The following is a 27,367-nucleotide window of genomic DNA, read 5'->3' as shown; positions in this document are numbered from 1 at the left end:
CCTTCAAGCCGGAACTGTCTCGGTGCGCGAAATTGAGCGCAGACAAAATGAACCGCGGCTGTTGCTGCTGGCAGACACACTGACACACACGCGCACGCGATCATGTACACATTTTGGCACACATTCATAACTGTTGTGAACCTTGCATATACATTTCATGTGAAAAAGCATTCTGCAAAAATCTATAGTATCTCGCATATAAATGTTATATGTGGAGTGTACAAAGCATACTTGCTAAAATAATATTTTATATCGAGCAGAAGTAAAATTCGGTTATATGCCTACGCATATAAAATCTAAGAAGATTGCCTATAACACATATTTGTTAGGCATATGGGGATTAATAGATGCGTCATAGGTTTTATTACGCTAATTTAAAAATTGGATATGTGCAGTATACATATAGAATAAATCATGAGATTATTTTCCGTGTAACACGGTCCTACGGGAAATCTAGCGAACGATCACACTTACTTTCGAAATCTGAACCTTGGTAATTTGGTTACTTAAGATTCACTTTCCAAAAACTAACCATTTTTGCCTAACAATCACCAACTTTCTTCACTCCAGTCGCTCATACACAGTATTTTGATGAACATGCTCAAGAATGCGAGCTGCTGCCGTCGGTGGCACCACTGGCGGTGTCGTTTGACTCACTACAACCGGTTGTTGCGGTTCACTGGGACTGGTCGACGACGATGACGCCCCCGGAACGGGCTGTCCATGCGGCCAGACCGGTGCAGCGAGACGCGGCACTGGCCGCAACACGTTCTGTCAGGTCTTGTCCCGCCCAAACTGGAACGGTTGAAAGCTGTTGCAAGAAAAAAATATAAAATTAGAGTCGCTCAAATCAACCCCAGAAAATTCCCACCAAGCTAACCTTTTCAAGTAGTCCTCGTACTGGTGGTGCCGCACGTACTGGAACGCCGAAAGCCGTTCCCGCTGCTGCAGGTACAGCTCACTGAGCGACTGCCAGCGGCGCTTTTCCAGCTCCGAATATCCGGCCAAATCCTTCGTAAAGTGGCCACTGCCATAACTGGCAAACGGGAACAGTCCGTTCCGGACGAACGACGCCGACGGACCGTGGTGGACGTGACCGTTGGTGAGAGGACTGGCTTGGGACGAGTGGGATAGCGTCGTCGAGGGTTGACCGCAAAAGAGTGCTGCGGCCGCAGCGGCATTTTGGTGGACCAGTGTGGCCGCCGACAGCATGGCACTACCGGATGGTGCGCTGGAGGCGGAAGTGCCGTTGACGGAACGGGATGGCGACGTTGTTGAGGAGTCCAGCTGGGATTGATGGGATTGTAGGTGTTTCTTCAGGTAACTTTGCCTGGAATAGGGAATGGAGATAGGGATCAGCTTATGATAAACATTATTGTGCTCAGAATCTAGTTGAAGCATATTCAAAATTACTTTTAAGAATTATACACTGCAGTTGATAATTTTAAAGTTTCCAAGAATAAAGAAGAAACAAAATTTCTAATATTTAAATATAAGAATTCTTCACAATTATAACGTTTTTTATGGATGCTCCCTCGAGAAAATTTGAAATCTTGTAAACCAAGTACAACCCTGCTCTTATTCGATTCATTGACAGCTTCCTGTTTTGGTCGCGGGTCGTCGTCGGCTGTCGTCGGGAGTGCTCGGGAAGTGAAAATAATTTTAATATTTAATCTCATCGAAATATCCTTTTTTGTGACGAATGTGCTCGTAATTCGATACTGTTTGTTAAAAAGATCCTTGAATGTGTTTAGTACATATTTTGTGCAGTTTTCAAGGTGTCTTATCGAATGTTTTTGGTAGGGTAAAAGCTCCTACAATGAATTTCTTAAATTGCTTCTTGTGTTCTGGTGTTGAAAAAAATGTGAAAAGCAACCATGACACCAGATAAAAAAGTACCAAGGTAAGTGAAATATTTAACATCGTGACAGAAAGCAAATGCCTAGTTGAAAAAAAAACTGCCATCCTTTCTGTTATAATAGGGTCCTAAAATCCTTATGTAAATTTGTATGTACAACGGTATTGTACGATCGGTTCTTAACTGGATTCGGTCGTTGGAAACGACCGTCGGCTCAACGACCGTCGAAATAGGCGGCGGGTCAGATGCGGGCATAACAATGTCAAAACCTCTCCCCCCTCACTTTGTCTCACGATCCAGCTGCAGCTTTGTTGACAAACAAACAGAGGACGCGGTCGCATGATGGCGGCATCGAGCCAGATTTAGAGGTGATCATGTAATTAAAAATGAAAAAAAAAATCAAGAAAAATAATATTTTTCTGACTGAATTAAAAAAATTGCGAACATGATCAACTAATAATTTCTGATGTCGGAGATGACCCAAGTAACCACAAGCACTAAATTGAAGTATTAATTCAGTACTAAATCAGCACTGGAATGTTTTGAAGTAGTAAATAAGCTTTGCGAATGCTTCAAAGTCAGGCACGCTCTTATTGACTTTAATCCTTCTCCCATCATACCGTTCTAGTAAGCGTGCGGGCTAAGGCGCAGTTCCCCCGGTGTGCATCAGTTTCAATTTTGCATGAACTGGGTTCAATTCCCGCTGATTGAAGTGTTTTTTTTTTGTTTTTTTTTTGTACAAAACCGCAGCCTGTAATTAAGTCAAATTTTTCAAAACATATTCCCATAGCACAAAGGACATTTTCAAAGGTTCTCTGGTAAATTGAATTACTTTTCTCACAAGCAAAAAGCTGCTTTCCGGAAGTCTGATACACTTTGTGAAATTTTGCCAACCGTGGACCAAGCACTCCTCGGAAAAGCAGTTCCCGTTAGCCGTTAGCCAGTGCTTGTCCCTTTTAACCCGTAATTAATTGTACTGCACTTGACTGGCTGGCCACAATTTGCTGAGTGATAATCGATAATTTCCGTCCAACGAAATCACAACGGAAACTCGAAACAGCAGAAAGCAAGTCTTAATTAATGTTCGATGCATCAACCACATCGATTAAAACTTTCAAAACAAACACTCAATTCCGAATACATCAGTTGGCTGGCGCGCATCCTGGAGATCGACGAGAAAAATGTAAGAATAACATCAAAGTGTCACACTCACACATGAAACGCAACAGGAGAAAAAAAACAAAGGAGGCCCACCACCAAGTGTGAGTGGAGCAGCTGTTCTTTTTTTCCCAGCCTTGACGTCGATAAAGCAGTTTGTTTTTGTTCGAGCTTTCGGCGAAGCATTAAATCGGCATCACTGTGCGCCACTTGAAATATTTCTCAAGGGAAAAGTGCTGATTAAATGTTTTGAAGCATTATTTGCTGGTATTAAATGCCAATATAATGCTGATTTAATGCTGCTATTTAGTGCTTCGCGGTTACTTGGGGATAGCCAAAATCAAAATTTGAATCCATAATTTTTCTATTAATTGAAATTTTCACATCAATTGGGAACCCCTAGGTCTATCCACGACCGTCTCCACACTGAAAGAAAGGCCCATAGTAATATCACATGTTTTACACATGAATCTGCCCCATACCACTTTGCATGTGAATGTCATGTGTAAATCACATAGATAATTTTCATCGCGCTGCATGTTAAAACCAAATGAAATTCACGTTAGTTTCATGTGTCGTTTCACGTGATATTCATAAGAAATGCTTATGAAAATGAAATGGATTTCACATTTAAACCAAATGTTTTTCATTTGCTTTTCAAGTGAAGATTTTAGGTAACCTTTTTTTATTTTTATTTATTCATGTTTTGAAAAAAAAAAATGCATTGTGCTATTCATTAGTTTTCCATTTATTTCTTAATATATATTACACTGTAAGTCTTCTTCGAGAATACACATACACTTCACTTTTTCATTCACACTTCACAAAAAAATTGCTCTCCGCAAGAGCAGCAAACCGTGCTCCTGCGTCACACACCGGGACTCTCACGGGTCTCCTTGGACATTTCCGGATCCTCGTTGACCATCATAATCATGCCTCGATGGGGGTCAGTCATCATCCCCAGAAAAAATCTTAGGCAGGTACTTCAAAATTTTTGAGGCAGCGATGGCGAGAAGCAGGTGATTCCCTGGAAATACGATTAAAAAAATGGTTAGGCATAAATTTTTGTCCAAAGAAATATTTAGAAAATACTTACCATAGTTTTAGAAATAATCCTGCCACAATTTCGCGAAAACACCCTCTTTTCTGGCGAATAATCAAATTTAAACGCGGGAGCTCTGACTCAGATTTAATGTGAGTGGCCATCTTCACTTAGACTATTTTTTCATTTCGAACTTCAAAATCAAAACATTCGATAGTAACGTGAAATTCACTTGAAACCTGAAGGAAAAGTCAATTGGGGTGAATCGAAGTGCAATTCACGTGAATCTGGGATGAAAATCCCATGGAAAAAGAGTGGATCAAGATGGGTGTAGCTGACGCGGTTTTCACGTGCATTTATAATGAAAGTCATGTCTAAATCAAAGGAAAAGCATGTTAATTCATTGTGTTAGTTTTTGGATTAGCTCACGTGAAAAAGCATGTGAACTTGCTGTGTTGGGTTTTTTCAGTGCAATGACCGTGAGAAGATACCTAAAAATCCAACAACCAGCTAAATCCACAATAGAAAACACGATTCAAAACCATTTCTGATCACTTTTTTTCATTTTAATGGAACTTTTCCCTTTAATCAAGTATTTTTAAATTGCAATAAATTAACAGGCAATCAATCACTCAAATTTTACTTATTGGCTTGCTCAACTTGACTCAACATTTGGGTGGCAAGAAAAATTAAAAATTTTGGCAAATCTCAAGAGATACCTCCTGGCTCGGCTGGATTCTTTCTTTAATAAGTAACTGTGCCAGTTTAGAGCCAAATCGATTTAAGTTAAAGGGTCGCTTTTTATCATTTATATGGGAAAAATCGCAAAAACAGCAGGTGACGCATGTCTCGCCCAAAATTGTCCAAGTGTGAGATTCTTATAGGAAATTCAATTTCCTACAAATTTGTCCAAGGGTGCAAGATGATCCGAGTTGATCCTGATGAGTTATTAGCAATGCGATGAAAAGAAATCGGCATATATACTTGAAATAGTTTCAATAGAGGTATTTAGAAAGTGTGCAAGAAAGTATTTTTGACTGAAAATATCACCAAAAATCAGGATCAACTCAGATCGTTTTGCACCCTTTGGCAAAGTTGTAGGGAATTGAATTTCTTAAAAGAATCTCACACTTGGACAATTTTGAACGAGACCCGCGCCACCTGGCGGAAAAATACAGAAACGATTATTTTTCTGCATACATTTTTGCGATTTTCCCATGAGACTTAAACGGTAAATAACGACCCTTATGCCTTAACTGATTTGGCTCAAAATTGGCACAGATACCGTAAAACGAGGTGACTTTGATAGCCGGGGTGACTTTGATAGGTTTGCGATTTTTTCGCAAAATGAAGAGTACAATTAAAATACGTAAGGAATGGTTTAGAAACATACTGACCATGGTAGAGAAGTGTTCAAAGTATCTCAAGAAGAACTTTTCATAAAATTTTAACAAGTGTAAATAGTTAGTTAGCTATAGTTAAGAAAATGTTGATGAAAGTCATTATTTTAAACTTCTCAAAGTGTCATGATTTTTTTTAATCGGAAAACGGAATGCATTTTCAGATTCTTTGGACAATATTCCACTAGGAGAAGGTTAAATAAATTTGTAAATAATAAATAATATGTGTTTTTGAAACACCTTTCAAAAAAATCTCCAAATTTATAAGAAAATAAAATAAAAATAAATAAATTTCATCTAAAATGTGAAAACTTGTGATTCGTGTTTCAAATTCTGTAAAAAATGCAAAATAAATCGATAATTTTATAAAAAAAAACCAGTTTTAACAAATTTTACGCGAAATTTCGACTTTTTAACAATTTTACCTTAAATTTATTTGTATTTTGCTTAAAAGCTTATACACTTAGTTAACTAAATACAAACATTGTTTTTTTTTTCTTAAAAACTATATCAGCTGCTTTAGTGATGGTACATTTAGGGTACAAATAAAGTTTGAATATCTTAAATATGATTTTAACAAGAAAAACTATGACTATCAAAGTCACCCCGGAATTAAAACTAAGAATTTTTAACTTAACTATTTTTCTAAACATTCTAAACTTTTATTCCGAAATAGTGCATGGACTTTGTGTAGTCTACCCCAGTACATGTTTTAAAAATAACAATCTTGAGAAAAACCTTACCTGTTGGAAAATATGCTGAAAACAAATTGAAATCCTATCAAAGTCACCCCGGTTTACGGTACTTATTTTTGCATAAGGAATCGAGTCAGAGGGGATCCCTGATGTCAATTTTTTTTTATTGTCACCCTACTCAACATTTATGTTAGGTATGAAAATAATACAAGTATTAATGCAGTTATGAATTGTTTTTTTCTTGGAGTATCGTAAACCGGAGTGACATTCGTAGGTCAAAGATTTTTTTTATAAAATAAAAAATACGAATTTATGAATTCTTAATGAAAAACACGAATACATAATGGTATGAAATCGTACTAAGATGGCAAAGAAGTGTTGAAAGTATCCTAAGAGTAAGTATTCGACAAATTTTAAAACAAGATAAATGATAAAAGTAAGTAAGGCCGTTGAAAGTATTTTACTTCGCGATTCGTTTGGACAATTTTACACGGATTCGTTGGACAATTTTACACTAAATCCAGCTAAATCAGTTTCTAGGTGTCATTCAAAAATATCTTTAGATAAGGCATTTTCACACGAACAATTTTCATAGTAAATTTGAAAAATGTTCCAATAACGCTACAAAATTGATGTTGGTGACAACAAAAATTTATTTTGCCATTTTTTATTGAGCTTGAACAACTTTGAACTTTTCATCAGCAGTATTTAAATAAACTTAGTAAAACAAACATCTAATTGTATTTTTCCAATTCAATTTTCTTTAACGTGTTGTTGAGTTTAAAAAAGTGAAACTTCAAAAACTGCTCGATCATCAATTTTTATTCGTCTGGTAATCTGACCATAACAATCACCTTTTTATGAAAGTAAAAGCGGTGTGGTTTTGCCGTGGGGAATGGATTACTACATCGCTACCACAAAAAAAAATAAAGCTAATTTTCACATTTCTATCCAGATTGAAAAAAATTCTGAACAAAAAGTATCACAAAATGTCTTAAACATCATCATTACAGTTAAGCTACTGTCAAAAATTGGCAAAGCATCAGTAAATTTATGGAAATATTTTGTTTCTGAAGTTTAACGTCTTTTTCCGATATATTGTTTAAAAAATTTAAATTGAAGAAACCTTAATTTGAAAAAAATACATCAAAAAAATAATAATGAACGTAACGTAATTGGGTCATTCTCCGCCAAATCACACAGCGTGGAACTTTGGCTTAAAGGGTAACTTTTGTCTCTTTTGATATCTCGTGATAGAAGGGCGGTACGACCCCTTCCATTTTTAAGCTGTTTGTTTGCTTTTTCAGCCTCCTGCGATCAAAATTTGTTTTACGTAAATTTTCCCATAAAATCTGCAGATGCTCCGGAATCGGTCCCAGAGTGGCCAAAGTGGGATTTTTTTAGCATATAAACCTTCCTTGTGCTTATACGAACCCAACGCAACAAAGAGCACCTCGATCCGACGCTTCGTATTAAACTGATTCGCGTTCGAACAAAACCGTCGATTTTTTTATATATATAGATTTAATGTACTTTTCGAATCTACATCAACCCAGAAGAATCATTTTTTCATTTAAAACAAAAAAATCATTTGAAAATTTCGTGTTTTTCTAATTTTGCAGGGTTGAAAAATATATAAATATAAGGGGTGTGCTTATAATCATCACAAGTTAAGGATCCATTACACTACCGCAAACAAACAAACAGTTGCGGCAAACTTGCAAACATGACAAAATGAATGCAGGTTGACGTTTGTACAAACAAATCCAGACAAACAAACAAAGCAGGCAAGCTGGCAAACTGTCAAAAAGTGCCAGTTTGTTTGTTTGTAGTGTAATAGCTCCTTTATCGCGATTCACGTTGTTTTGCCATTATTTTTTGTAGCATACTCTCCAAAACTCTCTTCAAAAATCTCCAAATTTGGATCCATCAATTCGGCGAAGGATTGCTTTAAACTGTCAAAGCACGTTTTCCAACTGATGTTTATATTTATACTTCCAGTTCATTGTTCGACGCAATACACTTTGGAGAATATTCCGTTCTCGTCTATGCCATTCTTCAAGTTTTACCCAAATAGGTCGAAAGTATCCAAAGTTTTACAAGAATCTTCTAATTCCAATCCTTTTTCACTTCTACGATTCTTTGTTAACTTCTCACCTTCGAAAGCTCTTCCCACACTGGCCACAGCCGTAACTTTCCTCCTGCCGCTCCACAACCACTTCCGTCGGCACCGAATCCTGTCGTTCCATCTGTTGTTTTTGCTGCTGCCTCTCTCCGTCCGCTTCCGTATCCACAATCTCGATGCACTCATCATCCTGGCTCTTCCGGCTTCCCTCACTAACTTTCCCTCCCTTTCTTCCTCCCCCTTCACCACCAACTCCCCTCGGCTTGTGCCAGCGCTTGTGCGAGGCTAGGTTCGCCGGACAGTTGAACACCTTATCACATTCCGAACATCGGTACTCGATGTGCACGATCCGGGAACATCGGTGCTGGGCCAATCCGAACGCATCGTCGTACAGGGCTCGGCACAGCTGACAGAGGTACGATCCGATCTTGTTGTCGATCTTGGACAGGAGTTCCTTCGCTTCGTCGGTGATTTCGACCACGTTGAAAGCCGGGTCGATGTCTCCTTTGCGCACGACGAGCTCTTCGCCGTCGGCAAGTTTGCGAATAAGGGTTCCGGACACTGGGCTGGTGTTGTCTTCATCGACCAGCTGCTTGCGGGTCTTGATCCGTCGGCGTTCGGCCTTCGGGCGAGGTTGTTTGTTGGAAGGACGCGGACGATCGTATCCGACGAAGCTGCGTTCGAAGAGCTGGGCGAATCCTTCGATGGCTTGCAGGTGAAGTTTCTCGTTCTCAAAGTACCGCTGACCATCTACTAGTACGGCAGCTTCGTTCTCCTTGTCTTCGCTGTCAACGATGTTGATCGACTGCTGGCTGTCGTCGTCGTCGTCGTCTTCCTCTTCTCGATCTTCCAGGGATTCGACGTCCACGTTGGAATCCTCCTCCTGGCCGGTGATATCGATGAACTCTTCCGCTTGCGGTTCCGTTGGAGGTTCGCGGAACGCCTTGAACGGTGGTAGCCGTGCCGAATCGTCAAAGTATCGGAAGTGCTGTCCGGTGTTAGCAAAGTACTTCTTGTTGTCGATGCAGACCGGAGTGTCGGAGAACTGACCGCTGCGGACATCTTCGCCGGAGGTGGTCGCGGACACTTTGGTACGCTTTCGCGGGGGCGACGGCGTCGTCGGTGGAGTCATCGGGACATCGCCCGGTTGTCGCAGCGACAGATCCAGTGGAATCTGGACCAGGTTTCGCTGTTGTGGGTAGAAGAACTGCTGGAAATAGCTCGATTCCGAAGCGGCTACTCCCGTTTCCTGGTGTTCCTGAACTGTGGCACCACTGTAAGCTAGCATCCTCTGACCACCAACTTCCATCTTACAAAACTTGCATGACACACACACACAAAACTTCCCTCGTAGCTTATCCGGAAGAAGACGTTCGACGTTGACCGCGGTTCAGCTGCAACTGAACTGAACTGTTGAGCTTCCGCCAGTCGAATCCGTGTCCTGACCCCCTTGTGTTGATGTCTCCAGCCAATGGTCCTTCAGCCGCGGACTGCGCATGTCCGTCACCGCCTACCGGAATGCTCTCCACCGTGCCAAGAGAGGAAGCAACAGGTGCCGCGGATGCATCGGATCGGAGGTCCTCTGCTTTGCCAAAACTCCCAAAAATAGCTCTCTGGCACGTGCATGCCGCCACGTGGTCACGCCCTCTTTTGCATTGTTTAACGGGGCGCGCGACGACGATTCTGGTTTATTCATCGAAGTAGCCGTCGTCGTCGTCGCAAATTGTCACACAAAATCTGTAGCTGCAGCTATGTGTTGTTTTGTTATGTTGGGTGTGGGAAGACCGCAGCATCCCGATGATGATGATGATGGTGGTGGTCGTGGTGGTGGTAGCAGGCCATGGTTTGCTGAGCTGGACAGAAATGTTATGTGCTTCAGCCCCATCCATCGTCAGGTTGCTGGGATTGGATCCGCTGAGCAACGCTGCCGGAAATGTTTTTATTCATTCTGCGTTTATGTGAGTGTGTGTATGAGGTTATGTGTGAGCGACTGCGTGGAGCAATTTGGGAGGGCTTCCGGAATGCCTTGTGTGGGGTCTTTTTTCCCAACCACTTGACACCTGAGCGCGTGAGTGTGGATTTGAGGTTTTTTTTGCACACACACACACTTCTTTTTCTGTTTGCTTTTAGTAAATTCGATTCAGTAATAAATTCAATTCTTAGTAACAATTTATTTAATTTTCTTCCTAATGGTCTGGAAAAGATTTGAATAGCCGGGGACTAAAACATCATTGAAACTAGTATTGACAATCTACCAATACAATTTAATATTTTCGATCTATCGAATACGTTTAGGTCATTGCAAAAAAAAACAATTATTTTATTTCTTGACTTTTTTTGACTCTATCACCTATCTGTTTTGAATTGTTTTAAATTTAAACTTTTTAACGATTAAATTTGTTATACTTTTTTAAAGGTTTTGCCTTCCTCACCTCAAAGAGGAAAGGCTATAAAATCACTCGAAAAATGAACTTCTTTATAGGACCTCGTAGACCCACCTTCACGTATACCTATCGACATCGAATCAAATTCTGAACAAATGTCTGTGCGTCTGTAAGATTATCCCCGGACTGGCTGAACCGATTTGGACCGTTTAAGTCTAATTCGATCCGTCTTGGGGTCCCACAAGACCCTAGCTAATATTATGAAGTTTAGAAAAGTACTTCAAAAGTTATGCTAAAAAAACGATATTACCTAAACTTCGGAAGATTGAAAAAGGGTGGTTTTTTTTTTGTGAGAAACCCCGTCTTGCTATATATCATATCGTATATCGGTATTTGAAAGACCTTTCCAACGCGTTAAAAAGATTCAAGATCTGACAACCCCATCAAAAGTTATGAGCACTTAAGTGTTATTTATAAACTTTTTTGAGGTCGGATCTCAAATATTTTGATGAAAAAGCTGTCCGGATCTATCATACAACCCATCGTTAGATAGGTTATCAAAAGATCTTTCCAACGAGCTCAAAAGATTGAAGACCTGATAACCCTATCAAAAGTTATAAGTACTTAAGTGTTTTTAATACACTTTTTTGAGGCTTTATGAATACGAGGAAGGCAGCAACCACCTAAAGGTGGATTAAGTAACGTTTTTTAATTCACTTTTATTTATTTTATTTATTTATTTTTTTTGCTTTTTAAAGTGTTAGAGATATTTAGACTTTTTCGTCTTTTTTTGTCAATTTTTAATTTTTTGCTATTTTTATTTTTTATGTTTGACATTTGTGTCATTTCTATCATAGTATAATTTCATAATAATTTTTAAATTATGGTCGTTTTCCTCATTTTTGCCTTTTTTACATTTTTGTAATTTTGGCCATTTGGGTCCATTTGATCGTTCTGTTCGTTTTGGTCGTTTTAGTTGTTTTAGTAATTTTAGTTATTTTGGTCATTTTTGTCATTTTTGGAATTTCGGTCATTTTAGTCATTTTGGACATTTTAGTCGTTTTGATCGTTCTGTTCGTTTTGGTCATTTTGATAATTTTTATTCGTTTTGATCGTTCTGTTTGTTTTGGTCGTTTTGGTCATTTTGGTCAATTTAGTCATTTTAGTTATTTTTGTAATTTTTGGAATTTTGGTCATTATGATCGATCTAGTAATTTTGGTCGCTTTGGTTGTTTTGGTCGTTTTGATCGTTTTGTTCGTTTTGGTCATTTTGGTCATTTCAGACATTTTTGGAATTTATGTTTTAATCGTATTAGTTGTTTTAGTCATTTTGGTCATGTTGGTCGTTTTTGGTAATTTTGGTCGTTTTGATCGTTTTGATCGTTCTGTTCGTTTTGGTTATTTTGGTCGTTTTTATCATTTTGGTCATTTTTGGAATTTCGGTCATTTTAGTCATTTTGGACATTTTAGTCGTTTTGATCGTTCTGTTCGTTTTGGTCATTTTGGCATTTGAGTCATTTTGGTCATTTTGGTAATTTTGGTCATTTTGTTCGTTTTGGTCGTTTTGGCCATTTTGGTCGTTTTGATCGTTCTGTTCGTTTTGGTCAAGTTGATCATTTTGGTCATTTTGATTATTTTGGTAGTTTTGGTCATTTTGGTCATTTTAGTCATTTTTGGAATTTATGTCATTTTGGTCGTTTTGGTTGTTTTGGTTATTTTGGTCGTTTTAGTCGTCTTGGTTGTTTTAGTCATTTTGGTCATGTTGGTTGTTTTTGGTAATGTTGGCCACTTTGGTCGTTTTGATCGTTCTGTTCGTTTTGGTCAATTTGGTCATTTTGGTTATTTTGGTCATTTGGATCGTTGTGGTCATTTTAGTCATTTTGATCTGTTCTGTTCGTTTTGGTTATTTTGGTCATTTTGGAAATTTTGTTCATTTTGGAAATTCTGGACATTTTGGTATTTTGCTCCATTTGGTCATTTTTGAATGTTTGGTAATTTTGGCATTTTTTTTTTGTAATTTTGGCCATTTTGGTAATTTTGCTCATGTTGGGAATTTTGGATATTTTTGTCGTTTTAGGCAGATACAAATATTTTTAGAAGTTTTTGCCACTCACAAAAAATCAGGGGGCAATTTTGTTCAAAGGACTTAAAAAATACATTGAAACTTAAGTGCAATCAGCTGAAATTAATTTAAATTGCATTCCCTTGCGTTAAGGATCATTTTAAGCATGTTTAGATTTATTCAAACATTTTTAGATTTTTTGAAAATTTTCGATGTTCAGTAACGCAAAAAATCGCTAAAAATTTTCATTCATTTCATTCATTTTATTAGGTTGCTTCAAAAATTACATTGGTGCAGATGTTATCCTGAGCTGAGATATGGACTACCTTTCAACAGCTGATTTGTTCGAAATGGTCAGAAAGCGCGAAGAGAGCGAATTGGACAAAGAAGGAGAAAAATGCAAAAATAAACTTCGAAGTAGCTAATTTTTTTTTTGTTGAGCCTTATGACCACTGCGACCAATTAGAGGAATATTGTGGTGTGACTCTAGTAGCTAATAGATGTGGGGTAGTTTGAGGAATGGACGCTAAAATTTTTGTTTTCGCCATATTTTACATTTTTTTAAACTAATGATTACAATACAACTGAACTTGTGTGAAATACATTTTAGAACACTTTTTTCATTCAAATGTTGAAACTTTTGCTTGTTATTATGAGATTTTTTGCTTTTTAAGTTTAAAAGTCAAATTCGATGCTCTAAACATCAGTATTTTCAAAAACCGAACACGAGAGTCGATTCTTCAGACAATTTTACATAAAAGTTTCCATATAGACCATTGTCCTAAGTCCAATCCTTGTGAAGTTAAAGCGGCTTTAAAAATAAAATTGTTGAAAAAATAGGTTTTTTGATGGTTTTTGGCAATTTCTATATGACAGACTTGATTTTTCAGTCTCGAAAATATTTTTACCGGAAAGCTCGTCCAATTTCCCATAAGTTTGTTTTTGACCACATTTCAATTGGATGTATGGGCTTACAGATATAAGCTAATTACATTGCTCATAAGGCCGATGCAAATATTTAAAAAAGTTTTTGTCCCTCGGCCCTGGCCGAAGTCAGGGGGGGGGGCATAGTCTTCACATTAAAATGAAAAAAGTGTTTTAAAATGCATTTTACACTAGTTCAGTTGTTTTGCAATCATTAGTTTTCAAAAAATCTAAGATCTGACAAACACAAAAATTGTATCGAAAAAAAAAGATTTTGCATCGAAAATTTTCAAAAAATCTTAAGAATTTTTAATAAACCCAAACATGCTAAAAATGATTTTTAACGCAGAAGAATGTATTTTAATTTGATTTCAGCTGGTTGCACTTGAATTTTCATTGAAATTTTGAAGTTTATTGTAAAAATATTTTTTTTTGCCCCCTGATTTTTCGGCCTAATTTTGAATGGGGGGGGTGACAAAAACTTTTAAAAATATTTGTACCAGCCTAATTGAAAACATAATATTTTTTCAGTGTAGTATAGTAACCTGGATAGTAAATTAGCTTATATCTGTAAGCGGTTCAAAAACACTCAAAAGGCAAATACTGGAAATTTGGTTTATTGGACCTTTTCAAAAAAAAACTCCAGACTTTTAAGTAGGATTTATTAGTATATTTAATCAACTCAAAAAGCGAAACAGTTTCGAAAAGTATTATTTTTCAGTACAAGTGCTGAAATGTTCAACTTTTTAAATCATTGCTGAAACCCCGATGGTTTGACATCCTCTTTACACAGAGCACACAATTACTACTAAACGTTTGGTTTGAAAGTAAGTGTGAGTCCCGTGTAAGATGTGAAAATAGTAGTTTTTGCAATTCCACTATGAAACTGTCAACTTTTCCTGCCCTTCTGGAGAAACGAAACGGCCTACTTTTCCCTACCAAAAATAACAGAATGGAAAATTAATACCTTTCAATAACAGTACTGAAAAGTTCTACTTTTCAGCACTGAAATGGGTGCTGAAAAGTTGAACTTTTCAGCACTAGTATCGAAAAGTAACATTTTTCAATATTGTTTTGTTTTGAACGATGAATTTACTAAACACATGAATGTTTGACATAAAATTCCATCAAATTAGCGTTTTTAGGAATTGCAAAAAGTGTTGTTAGCAACTCGTTGCAAAACTTGATTTTTTCAGCACTCGTCGTATTTATCCAACTCGGGATTTTCCCTTGTTATTTACCCATGCTGGGGATCGAAGCAATCTGTGCCCGTGGTCGGACGCGTTTTTGATTGCTGTCATTTTTTAACCTTTCTAATTGTCTTGTCTAAAAGTTTTGCAAAATCCGGAGATCTCGTTCCTATTTCCGCTTCAAGAAATTGGTGGAAGTGACAAGCAGAATTCACGACTCGGAAGAGTTGCTCCACCGGAAGGAGATGTCAGCAGCAACAAGAAAGATAGGAGCTTGTTAACCTCACGAAGTGGCCACCAGCTTAAGCGTTCCTGTGGTTCCACGTCTTTCAAGAATTGTCGAAGCAGATGTGGGTGGCGTTCATCATCCAGCCACTTTAAAGTTGTGGGTCGCTTGCAGTCATTCGTGCGGTACCAGGACTGCTGCCGGAGGTTCTGCTGATCAAGGCAGGAATTCAAGATTTGTGAAGTTTCAAGTTTCATATTGCGAGGCGATCGAAATTGAGTTGTATCCAAGATTCTTCGTATTTGGTGAGAGCTTTCCATTTTTATTTTCAATTGACACTTTCATTCACTCTAACATCCATACACTTCAGTAAAGACAAACCACGCCAATATTACTATATACGCGGTAGGGTGTTCCTTTGGTCGTTCGCTGTGAGTTGTGGATTGCCTGCTTCTCTAATGAAGGTTCGACTAGGGGGGCATGCTTATTAATTTCTCGTCGCTCCATACCCTCAGTGACGTGATGGGAGCAAGGGCGTCTATACAAAGTGTCCCTACACCCGCTACAAATTTCCGGTGCTAGGGTAGGGCAAAGGGGTTTCTTTTTAATCTTTGCGCCGGTATTTGTAGCACTAAAATTCGTGCAAAAAAACTTATGCACGTGGGTGTACAGATTACGGAGTAAAAGATGATCGAATTGTTCACCTAGCGCTCACATGTGTTCCAGGACCAAGTTGCCTGCGGGTATGGGGATCATACATACATACATATACATACTCGTCGTATTTATCCAACTCGGTAAACCTCGTTGGATAAATGTACAACTCGTGCTGAAAAAATCCTCTTTTTGCAACTTGTTGCATAAACTACTATTATGCAACAAGTTGCAAAAAGAGGATTTTTTCAGCACGAGTCGTACATTTATCCAACGAGGTTCACCGAGTTGGATAAATACGACGAGTGTTGAAAAAATCAAGTTTTGCAACGAGTTCCATACAACATTTTTTGCAATTTCGAAAAACACCCATGGAGTGAAATTTAAAGTCGAATTTTCATATATTGACATTTACTATATTGGGGGGCCAGTTCAGAAATTCGATCCAAAGCGTCACTTTTAAGCGTTAAAAAAGGGGACATTTTGAACGCTTATATCTTTTTTCCCTGTGAATCAATCCAGATGGTTGGACCACCAATCGAAAGAGGAAGACTTCAGCTATTGTTTAACTACATGGATAGTCTGACTAAACATAGTTAAAGCACTTAAAACATGCAATCAAAATGAGTAATTTTTCAGTACAAATCGGACAGATGACCAATCAGAGCGAGCGTATGCATTCGAGACCGCGCCCCTTTTGTGCCGTTCTCCGGCTGTGCCGCTATTTAAGCAGAAAATTTCGCAAAAGCAAGTCACTTTGGAACGAGCACTCGAACTGTGCACGTCGGGCCGGCGCGGAGCAGCAGCAGCAGCGGCCAATAGAAGAAGAGGACCAGCAACCAGAAGGAAGAACCACCGGCAGCAGAAGGAGGAAATTCGAGCGAAGCGGACGGCGTGGAAGTCGCTATGATGCGGCGGTTCTCATGAAAAATGGCCAATTCGACAGTGGTGGCCAAAACCAGGAGTGGCCGGTGGCCTCAAAGAAGGTTCCCCCGGGGTCTGGGGGGACATTTACAGAAACATACGAGTTGTGGCAATATGGGTATCAAAATTCATGGTTTTTGATACTGAACATAATAATGGCCATTTTGACAGTAGTGGCCACAACCTGGAGTGGCCGGTGCCCTCAAAGAAGGTTCCCCCGGGGCCTGGGGGGACATTTACAGAAACATACGAGTTGTGGCAATATGGGTATCAAAATTCATGGTTTTTTATACTGAACATAATAATGGCCATTTCGACAGTAGTGGCCACAACCTGGAGTGGCCGGTGCCCTCAAAGAAGGTTCCCCCGGGGCCTGGGGGGACATTTACAGAAACATACGAGTTGTGGCAATATGGGTATCAAAATTCATGGTTTTTGATACTGAACATAATAATGGCCATTTTGACAGTAGTGGCCAAAACCTGGAGTGGCCGGTGCCCTCAAAGAAGGTTCCCCTGGGGCCTGGGGGGACATTTACAGAAACATACGAGTTGTGGCAATATGGGTATCAAAATTCATGGTTTTTGATACTGAACATAATAATGGCCATTTTGACAGTAGTGGCCACAACCTGGAGTGGCCGGTGCCCTCAAAGAAGGTTCCCCCGGGGCCTGGGGGGACATTTACAGAAACATACGAGTTGTGGCAATATGGGTATCAAAATTCATGGTTTTTTATACTGAACATAATAATGGCCATTTCGACAGTAGTGGCCACAACCTGGAGTGGCCGGTGCCCTCAAAGAAGGTTCCCCCGGGGCCTGGGGGGACATTTACAGAAACATACGAGTTGTGGCAATATGGGTATCAAAATTCATGGTTTTTGATACTGAACATAATAATGGCCATTTCGACAGTAGTGGCCACAACCTGGAGTGGCCGGTGCCCTCAAAGAAGGTTCCCCCGGCGCCTGGGGGGACATTTACAGAAACATACGAGTTGTGGCAATATGGGTATCAAAATTCATGGTTTTTGATACTGAACATAATAATGGCCATTTTGACAGTAGTGGCCACAACCTGGAGTGGCCGGTGCCCTCAAAGAAGGTTCCCCTGGGGCCTGGGGGGACATTTACAGAAACATACGAGTTGTGGCAATATGGGTATCAAAATTCATGGTTTTTTATACTGAACATAATAATCGCCATTTTGACAGTAGTGGCCACAACCTGGAGTGGCCGGTGCCCTCAAAGAAGGTTCCCCTGGGGCCTGGGGGGACATTTACAGAAACATACGAGTTGTGGCAATATGGGTATCAAAATTCATGGTTTTTGATACTGAACATAATAATGGCCATTTTGACAGTAGTGGCCACAACCTGGAGTGGCCGGTGCCCTCAAAGAAGGTTCCCCCGGGGCCTGGGGGGACATTTACAGAAACATACGAGTTGTGGCAATATGGGTATCAAAATTCATGGTTTTTGATACTGAACATAATAATGGCCATTTTGACAGTAGTGGCCACAACCTGGAGTGGCCGGTGCCCTCAAAGAAGGTTCCCCCGGGGCCTGGGGGGACATTTACAGAAACATACGAGTTGTGGCAATATGGGTATCAAAATTCATGGTTTTTTATACTGAACATAATAATGGCCATTTCGACAGTAGTGGCCACAACCTGGAGTGGCCGGTGCCCTCAAAGAAGGTTCCCCCGGGGCCTGGGGGGACATTTACAGAAACATACGAGTTGTGGCAATATGGGTATCAAAATTCATGGTTTTTGATACTGAACATAATAATGGCCATTTTGACAGTAGTGGCCACAACCTGGAGTGGCCGGTGCCCTCAAAGAAGGTTCCCCCGGGGCCTGGGGGACATTTACAGAAACATACGAGTTGTGGCAATGTGGGTATCAAAATTCATGGTTTTTTATACTGAACATAATAATGGCCATTTCGACAGTAGTGGCCACAACCTGGAGTGGCCGGTGCCCTCAAAGAAGGTTCCCCCGGGGCCTGGGGGGACATTTACAGAAACATACGAGTTGTGGCAATATGGGTATCAAAATTCATGGTTTTTGATACTGAACATAATAATGGCCATTTCGACAGTAGTGGCCACAACCTGGAGTGGCCGGTGCCCTCAAAGAAGGTTCCCCCGGCGCCTGGGGGGACATTTACAGAAACATACGAGTTGTGGCAATATGGGTATCAAAATTCATGGTTTTTGATACTGAACATAATAATGGCCATTTTGACAGTAGTGGCCACAACCTGGAGTGGCCGGTGCCCTCAAAGAAGGTTCCCCTGGGGCCTGGGGGGACATTTACAGAAACATACGAGTTGTGGCAATATGGGTATCAAAATTCATGGTTTTTTATACTGAACATAATAATCGCCATTTTGACAGTAGTGGCCACAACCTGGAGTGGCCGGTGCCCTCAAAGAAGGTTCCCCTGGGGCCCGGAGGACTTTTTACAGAACCATACGAGTTGTGGCATATTGGTATCAAAATTCATGGTTTTTGATACTGTACATGAAAATTGACATTCCGACAATAGTGGCCACAACCTTGAGTGACCGGTGATCTCAAAGCAGGTTTCCCCGGGGCCCGGAGGGTCTTTAACAGAACCATACGAGTTGTGGCAATATGCACGGAGAAAAAAGAGTTCTTAAAATCGTGAACAAGCGTTCATGAAAATGGGAACCTCGAACAAAGTGTTCAAATTCCATGGTACGATTTTGAAAAACGTACCATGAAATTTGAACACTTTGTTCGTGGTTCTCATTTTCATGAACGCTTGTTCACGATTTTGGGAATTTTTTTTTCTCCGTGTGGATATCAAAATTCATGGTTTTTGATACTGAACATGAAAATTGACATTTCGACCGTAGTGGCCACAACCTGGAGTTGCCGGGGCCCTCATAGAAGGTTCACCTTGGGAGAACATTTATGACAATTTTGCCGACAAATCTATGAAACAAAATAAAATAATCTTATTTCAGATTTCACTAGCAATCCAAAAACACATTCAAATTGTTTGGTCCTATGTCTTTCGGTTATGTCTCTGACATACCATCTTGAACTTTTTTATCAATAAATCGTTTAAATCAAAAAAATGTTGAAATGTGTTACTTTTCGAAACAAGTGCTGAAAAGTTCAACTTTTCAGCACCCATTTCAGTGCTGAAAAACAGAACTTTTCAGCATTTATTTTGAAAAGTGTTGCTATTTGATTCTGTTATTTTTGGTACAGAAAAGTAGGCTATTTCGTCGATCAAGAATGATAGGAAAAGTAAGTAGTTTCACGACGGAATTGCAAAAATATTATTTTTGGTGATGATAAGTAGGCCATTTCGACACTACAGAGTGACAGGTAAAGTATTATTTTAAGCCTTAATTTTCTTTTTAAATTTTTGTTTTTGAATGGATTAATCAAAAAAAATTATCCTCAAATTGACAAAATTATGCAAAACCAACGCTGTACTATTTACTTATTTTCAGCCATTGTTAAAGAAATGTCTACCAAAGGACGAAAGTAGCACAAAAACGTTTCTTTCGGGAGTAACGTAATCAAAATCCCATCGCACACGCTATTTGGCGAAAAATGTGCGATTTGCACGGTGAAAACTTGTTACCCTTGGCTGGGAAAATCCATATTTTTGAAAAGATTTTTGTTAAATTTTATTTATTTATTTTTTTAGAAGCATACATTTTCTAAACATTTTTTTAAATTAATTCTTGATCATAATTTGGCATGGTGAGCATGACCTAAAATCACATTACATGCAAAAATAGGGAGGACATTTTTCGCACACCGACCGTATGCCGTAATAAAGCCATTCTTCGGGGGTAAATTTGCCATGTCGCTGGAAAAAGTTGGGTGTGGGGAAATTCCAGGAAAGAAGAGCTAGGCACCTAGGAAGGAAGTGCGGTAATCGATAATGCATTTTCCCGAAGCGGATTATTGTTATTCTATATGCGAAATTCCCGATTTTGGCTTAGAAGCGCTCACCAAATAATAAAGGAAAAATGCTTGGTGACAGTGTCGTGAAGACTTTGATCTAGATTCTTGTAGTGTTGGGCTTAGGGGGAAGGGTAGTAGGCCACGAAGAATGGAAATTTACTTTTCGCACAAAATGTGCAAGTAAGATGGAACGCATTATACGCGTATCTCAGTGGGCTCTGGAAAATGATGGATTGTTTGAAGTTTTAGTGATTCTGTTTCTTAAATAAGTTTTTTTTTCTGTTTTTTTTGTCTTTTCTTACTAAATTTCAGCTATTTCCGTCCTTCGTTCCACAACACCCAAAAAGCCCAGAATTTTGCGTATAAGAAGATTATCTTATTATTGTTATTATTATACGCGGAAGGATCCTGAGCCGGAGTAAGATTTCCCCCCAAAATTCAGCACAAGAGGACTAGAATGGAAATGTGCGCAGATACAGTCGTTTAGCCGTCGTTTTGCAGCAGGGAAAGTTCGAGGGGGACGACACCCTTCAAACACCAAAAGCGAAACATAATTTATTCACCTTCTCCGCACAGAGACGAGCGGCAGCTTATGAACTGGTCGAATGATCGAAAAGAGATTACACTCCGATTACAGAGCAGGGTTCTTGCTGGTGGCGGTGGCCACTTTGGGGTCACACTAATTCTGAGCCCTTGGAGGAAGCCTCGCCGGAGCTCATTTGCCGGGCTGTTGCGTACCAGCGCTGGCTCCCATGACTAATTCGTAATCGGGTTTTGTGGCGGGATTTCTGGAGGGTGTTTTTCTGGGTAATTAACTGGTGGGATTTGGTTTGGCCACTTGAGAAGTTCATTATCAGCTGTTATCAAATTACTAACTTGTTGAAATGAGGGGGAGTCAGCTTTTTACTGTATTTATATTAATTTGCATAAATTATCCTACATAATTTGTTTATTAAAAATAGTGGTAAAATCTTTCAATCAGTCATAACAAAAAAAACCATGTTTAATTGTTAAATCATGATTATTGTTTTTATTTTAAGCATTGAAGAATCTAATCTGAATAAAATTACTGAAATAAATTAAAGACTTTAAAAATGAGTAAATTCTATTCCTGAATTGTAAACAAACTAAATCTAAGACCATTCAAGCATCCTCACCCATTTTGCAAAACAAAAACGTCCCAAATGACTCCACAAAACCCCAATAAAAGGACATCAAAATGACCATCGCCCGTCTCTGATTGTCGCCGCATGGTTGCCATCCTAGAGTCTTCAAATCAGTCCAATGTCTGATTGCACTCGAGTGTGCCACTTTTAACAATGTGGTCAACCCCATCTCAGCAGGCGTTTCCAGTCCAGCCCGTCACGAAAAAAAAGCAACTGCTCGTCCTTTGCTCATTACCGCCACAGCAGGCGACATCCTAGAGATAGTCCACTGACACAGAATTCGTTAGCAGCTTACTTGGACCATGTCACCGGACAGCAATTATTTTAAGGTTAAAATTTTCTGTTCGCAACAGCAAACTTCTCCGCGAGAGCTAATTGAACTCTTATTAGCAACTGTTATTGGGAGCGCGACTTTGCAACTAACTAATTTAAATGCTTCCCTTCATCAACGGACAATTAATAACGCCACGTGGACCGACAGGAATGTTTGCCAGTTTTCCACGTGGCGCGCGCGTCAATTAACGTTCTTACCTTGATTGACCCCGGTCCCGGCTCTGGTCCGCCGACGTAGAACAGCAATTTATACCAGGAATTTCAATAAACTTCTTGACGTGCCTCGCCATCCGAGGGGGTGGGGGAAGAACGACCGACACGTGGTAATGTGGTCACCACCCCTCGTGATGACAAATTCCGCATAAGCTGGGTGGATGACTCTATCAAATCATAGCGGACACAACATGTTTGGCATTCTTTGATTCGGTACCGGAACAATCTCGGGGAATGTGGAAAAGTGAAGATGTCACTTCGTGCAGGGTTGCCAGATTTCGTTTATTTTGGTATGTTTTTTATCGAATCAAGCTGGCAACCCGGCTTGCTACGTAAACACTTCCAGAAAGAAATCTCCTTGACTTGTGTCACCGCCGTCATGGCCTACCACGCGAGACTTGAGGAAAACCCTCTAAACGTCGGACATGACGTAAGAGGATTACGGCGGAGGACCTTCACACAAATCTTTTTCTTGGCGACAACAATAAAGCATAGCATTCTTTGTCATCTCACACCCGTCGGACTTTATTTCCCGGATTGCATTCGGTTTCCGGCGGCCAAATAGTATAGGTTAGGTTGAGCGCCGAGGGGTGAGAAAATTGCAATGTGTCGAATGTGCGTGGTGACGTGAAGTGGATTTCTCGGCCGATACTGTTATTGCAATGTGCGCAATTTGCGTCAATTTTGTGGATGACTCTTGGAGGATATTATGGTCTTTGTGGCGCGGATCTCCTAATTGAAGCAGGGATCAAGCTGTCAAAGGAAGGAAAGGCTAATTTACTTTTCCAAGAAGCCTGCTTGGTTTTGTATGGACACGCGCCGCTCAGGTAGAATAGATATATGTAGTTTTAAATCGTGCAGGTTGGTATTTATCGAATATAAGTTCGGAGTCATTGCCATAGCAAAAAAAAAACTGCATTTTGACAGCTACCAGTGTCGTTTAATCAGCACGTATAAAAGGAACCTTTGTTTTTGATTTCTTAAAATAAAGAAGTGAAATATCAATTTGATTTAAGGCCATAGGGAGTTTTCCTTTTGAATTTTTATTTTTGACCCGCTTCCCCGAACTTTTGTCCTGTCGACCTATTATACATTAGACCAATTGTTCACTTTCGATGTTTTGTCCAATCGACCTATTTTACCATGGGCCATTTATTAAAATTTAAATGTATTTTCTCGATTTTGTAAACAATTTTTGAAACATTTTCAGCTAAATCGAAAAAATGTTGACGTTTACAACATCTACAAAATAATGTTTTCGAATTTGCTTATCGGAGAGCGTTGGTAAATTATAAGAGATGACATAACCAAACTTATCGGCATCCTCAATAAACGTCAAACCAGGGCAAACCAGAACCAGTAGGAGACTCAACAAAAATGTATTTCACGTACTCATTTTCAAATGAAAGTTTTGCCAACCTGTCAAACCAACGGCGTTTCACTGTAAACTTATATTCCCGAAAGTGTTTCCCACAGATACACCCGAAATAGGTAAAATGTAAGCTTCCCACCAATAAACCAAACTCTATTGTCCTCGTAGAGAACCGTCGAAGATCCCGCAACGCACAAAAGCCTACTACACAACTACCGGGCAATCCCTTTTTACAGCCGCCGGGTAGCCATGGAAACGGCAAACTGCTAATCGATCCCGCCTACTGTTTGTTTACATGCCGATCTTCACACTTTGCCAGCATAGCCTGCTTTTTGCAGACGAGCAGGCAGGTTCACAAGATCGCGTGTCCTTTCGGCATGGTCTATGGCCTGGTACACACAGGTACAGAGCTACGATTAAAGAAAGCCGTTACCGGCGATTGCTTCGGGATCAGTGCGTTGACGGACGTTGAGCGGTGAAGAACTATGAGTTGCGGGATCGTCGTTTTGGTGGTGCTGTTGTTTACCTTTGCACCGCTGTCCGAGGAGCGAGTCATGAGCCAACTGAAGAAGAGCTGTACGGAGCTGCCTGCTCCGGTGCTGTCGGACATTCTGGGGCCGGCCTTCAACTCGCGCTACATGAGCATCGACAAGCCGCCGGTGCTGGATGAGGAGGCCATTCGTGGGGAGGGCACGGGGAAGCGGGGCGGTCCTCGCGGCCTATACCCGTCGTTCTACGTGGAAGAAGATCATCTGATGGAGCTGGGGGATGATCCAGCATGGGCGGTTCATCACGTCAGCGATACGGCGAATCCAGTGCTGAAACCTCCGCGTTTAAAACGAAGGGAAACGGCGTTCAATGCCCTGTTGAACGACATGAGCCACGAGAGCAGATCTTCGCGGGCGTACCGAGGCCGGGGACAAGCGGCGTCCAACGCCAGGCCTTGGGAGTGTGAGGGCAAGATCCGGTGGATCGATCTGGGGTTGGAGTACTTCCCGCGGTTCCTGCGGACGGTGGAGTGCGCCAAGACGCGCTGCTGGTACGGACACTACCACTGCCGGCCACGATCGTTCACGGTGAAGATTCTGCGAAGGAGGTCCGGGGAGTGTGTTCCGGGTGGAGCGGATCAACCCAACGTTGGGTCGGAAGGTCTTCCCGGGGAATTGCGAGAGCTGTGGGTTTGGGAAGAACGAGCGGTCAACTTTTGCTGCGATTGTACCGCGCACTGAAGTTGGTGAAGTTGTTGTTGTTATTGCTTGTATTGCATTTTGTAAATAGTGTGTCAACTCCTCCTGTGAAAATCTCTCTAGTGTAAGCAAATAAACCTTACTTTTAAACTTGACAAAACAAACCATGTGTCGAAACTCTTCAGAAAAAAAGAAAGCAAGTCCCTCCAACTCAATTTTGACAACCCTTCGATCTAGTAGCCCTCGAATAAAAATCAATTTCCCATCCATCGTCGGCTTTTGCGTCCCCTTTGCACCTACCTCACGATTTGCATAAATATTGAAACAATTTTCGTTTCGCAAACATTTTCCTCCTCTCTCAAGTGGCAATGCATATTTATAAGGCCAATTTGGTTGTTATTTTTTGTCACCATGTCGCACTCGCTCGTGTAATGACTTAATAACAATAATCGACGCCAGATTGATTGGAGTGCGAGCTCTCGAGCGCGCAAAAGGGTGTGAAAATTATGCATAGAAATTAGCCACTTGAGCCCACTGTGGAATTTTTTGCAGTTGAAGTGTTGCCCGGAAGGGGTGAACCGCCATTATGGCACGCGCGGGCACCTGTCAAACTATTATGGCGACGTATGCGTCATTATTAGTCACAGTAGGTTGAGCTCGTCACCGAGAAGAAGAACAAGATTGTGCCATTGTCCAGCCGGATTAAAGTCCTGTGTGTGTGAGAGTGCTCGTCTAATCCTCAATAATGGGCATTGTGCGAGTGCCGCTGTTAGGTGGATTCCCACTTTGAACCTTCCGTCATCGGACCAAAATATAATCCCCCGTGCTACCCACCCTGTTTTCTCAAAGAATAAAGCCCTCCTCCAGGACAAAAGATTTTCTTTTCGTATTTCTCCTTACCTCAAAATTGACACAAAAAGTTCAGCTCGTGCGACCTGATTAATTCCGCGCGCGGTTTTCCCACGCCCACTGGGATGACAGTAACGGCGCTGCATTTGACAGTTGCGCTGCACCTTAACGACCTCATTAACGGCGCAACGGAACGAAACGTCAAGTCACGGCCAATTGCGATGATCGCGCGGTGGTGCCTCGGCGTGAAAATTTCAATAAAGATTCCTATCAAAAGACGTGTTGTTTAAAGTCACGTCGCGGGGTTTGGGGTGAACTCGGTAGGGGACCCTTTTAGAGAATCCCTCTCGTGTTTTTAGACTAAATCAGTGTAATGGCAACAAACATGACGTGCAGGGATTTAGCAAATAAGGGGGAAAGCCACTGAAATTGAATACCGGCAAATGGTTTTGGTAGAGGGGTGAGGTTTTCCGAAACGGCTAATTTGGTGCTGGAATAAATATCAAATTATGAGTGGCCTAATGAGTTTACGGAAGGGTGCAGTCAAGATTGTCAAGGGTTAATGGGAAGAAGCAACAGATTTTTTGACTGGCAACACTGGCCACACACTTTAACGATAAACGTCAAAATCAACGTTCTATTTTTATAGCAGTCGCTATTGTGGCATAAACGACAACTCTTTAAAGAAAAATTGCTCAACAAATGTGCTCCAGTCGCACAAAAATTCCTCATGTGAAAAGTATCTTCAAAAGAATTCCATTCTCATCCCATCAACTTTTCCGAGAACGGTCCTAAAAACCTGTTGCTCGACTGTCATGTGTGTTACGTCAAACATCCTTCATCATCGTCATCATGAAAATGTTTCATCGCAGTCAGCCGTGAAGTTATTACCACGTCGCAATTTAATTTTCTGGCTTCTGGCCCCTTGTGACGAGGGGTAATTAGTGAGCAATTCTGTGCTCTTCCCGGGCCTGGGGGTCGTGCGACCGTCGGCGTTGCCATGGCCAACTTTGACGGGTGGCCAATTTTGACAGCGCAAGTGGAAAACAATGCGGCCGTTAATTGATATTAAACATTTTTCGATGCGTTCTGAACGGTTGCAAATTACGGGCATTGTTTGGTTGGATAAGGGGAAGTTTATTTTTCCGGGAATTTGAGTCTAATTTTCAAATATTGCTTGAGCGAGCTTGTCATCGCGGCAGTGTTGCCAGCTGTGATTAACTTCGATTTCCAGAAGATTAAATTTATCCGGTTCATTTGAAGTCGGTGAAAGCTGCGGGGAAATTGGCGCCGGTAATGTCATTTGCCGCAAGTGCACCTCTTTTTGATGGAATTATAGCTCATGTGAGATCTCGGCAAAACCCCGGGAAGAAAGATTTCTCTTTCTATATTTTTCATTCTTTTGTGAAAAATTGCGTCTGCCTTTCATCTTGCCGCCGCCGTTGCCTGCTTCGTTCAGTCGAAGAGTCGGATAATCCGATCAGTGTTCCCATTTTTAAAGGATCAATTCCCCGTTCCCAGTTCGCTCTTTTTCCAAGGCTACTGCGATTTCAAGAGAGGTGGAGGTGCACAGACATGTGACTGATGAAATTTCGATCCTAATATGGCGAAATTTTATTTAGGAAGTTTGACACTTTCCCCAC

General features: G+C 40.7%; 2 protein-coding genes across 2 annotated transcripts; one reads left to right on the top strand and one right to left on the bottom strand.

Moving 5' to 3' along the window:
* Positions 1-438: 438 nt before the first annotated feature.
* LOC120423527 (zinc finger protein 354A) lies at positions 439-10,024 on the bottom strand. The gene is made up of 3 exons (XM_039587373.2): positions 8,311-10,024; positions 881-1,330; positions 439-811 (listed from the first exon to the last, which is right to left on the bottom strand). The coding sequence occupies exons 1-3, from the start codon at positions 9,585-9,587 to the stop codon at positions 775-777; spliced, it is 1,764 nt and encodes a 587-aa protein (XP_039443307.1). The 5' UTR covers positions 9,588-10,024; the 3' UTR covers positions 439-774.
* Positions 1,613-25,050, top strand: LOC120423528 (protein trunk). The gene is made up of 2 exons (XM_039587375.2): positions 1,613-1,903; positions 23,857-25,050. The coding sequence occupies exon 2, from the start codon at positions 24,174-24,176 to the stop codon at positions 24,915-24,917; it is 744 nt and encodes a 247-aa protein (XP_039443309.1). The 5' UTR covers positions 1,613-1,903; positions 23,857-24,173; the 3' UTR covers positions 24,918-25,050.
* The last annotated feature ends 2,317 nt before the right edge of the window (positions 25,051-27,367 follow it).

This window comes from Culex pipiens, chromosome 1 (assembly GCF_016801865.2).
Source record: "Culex pipiens pallens isolate TS chromosome 1, TS_CPP_V2, whole genome shotgun sequence".
In the NCBI taxonomy this organism is placed as follows: Eukaryota; Metazoa; Arthropoda; class Insecta; order Diptera; family Culicidae; genus Culex; species Culex pipiens.
The sequence above is the reverse complement of the archived record's forward strand: the minus strand, read 5'-3'. Positions and strand labels throughout refer to the sequence as shown.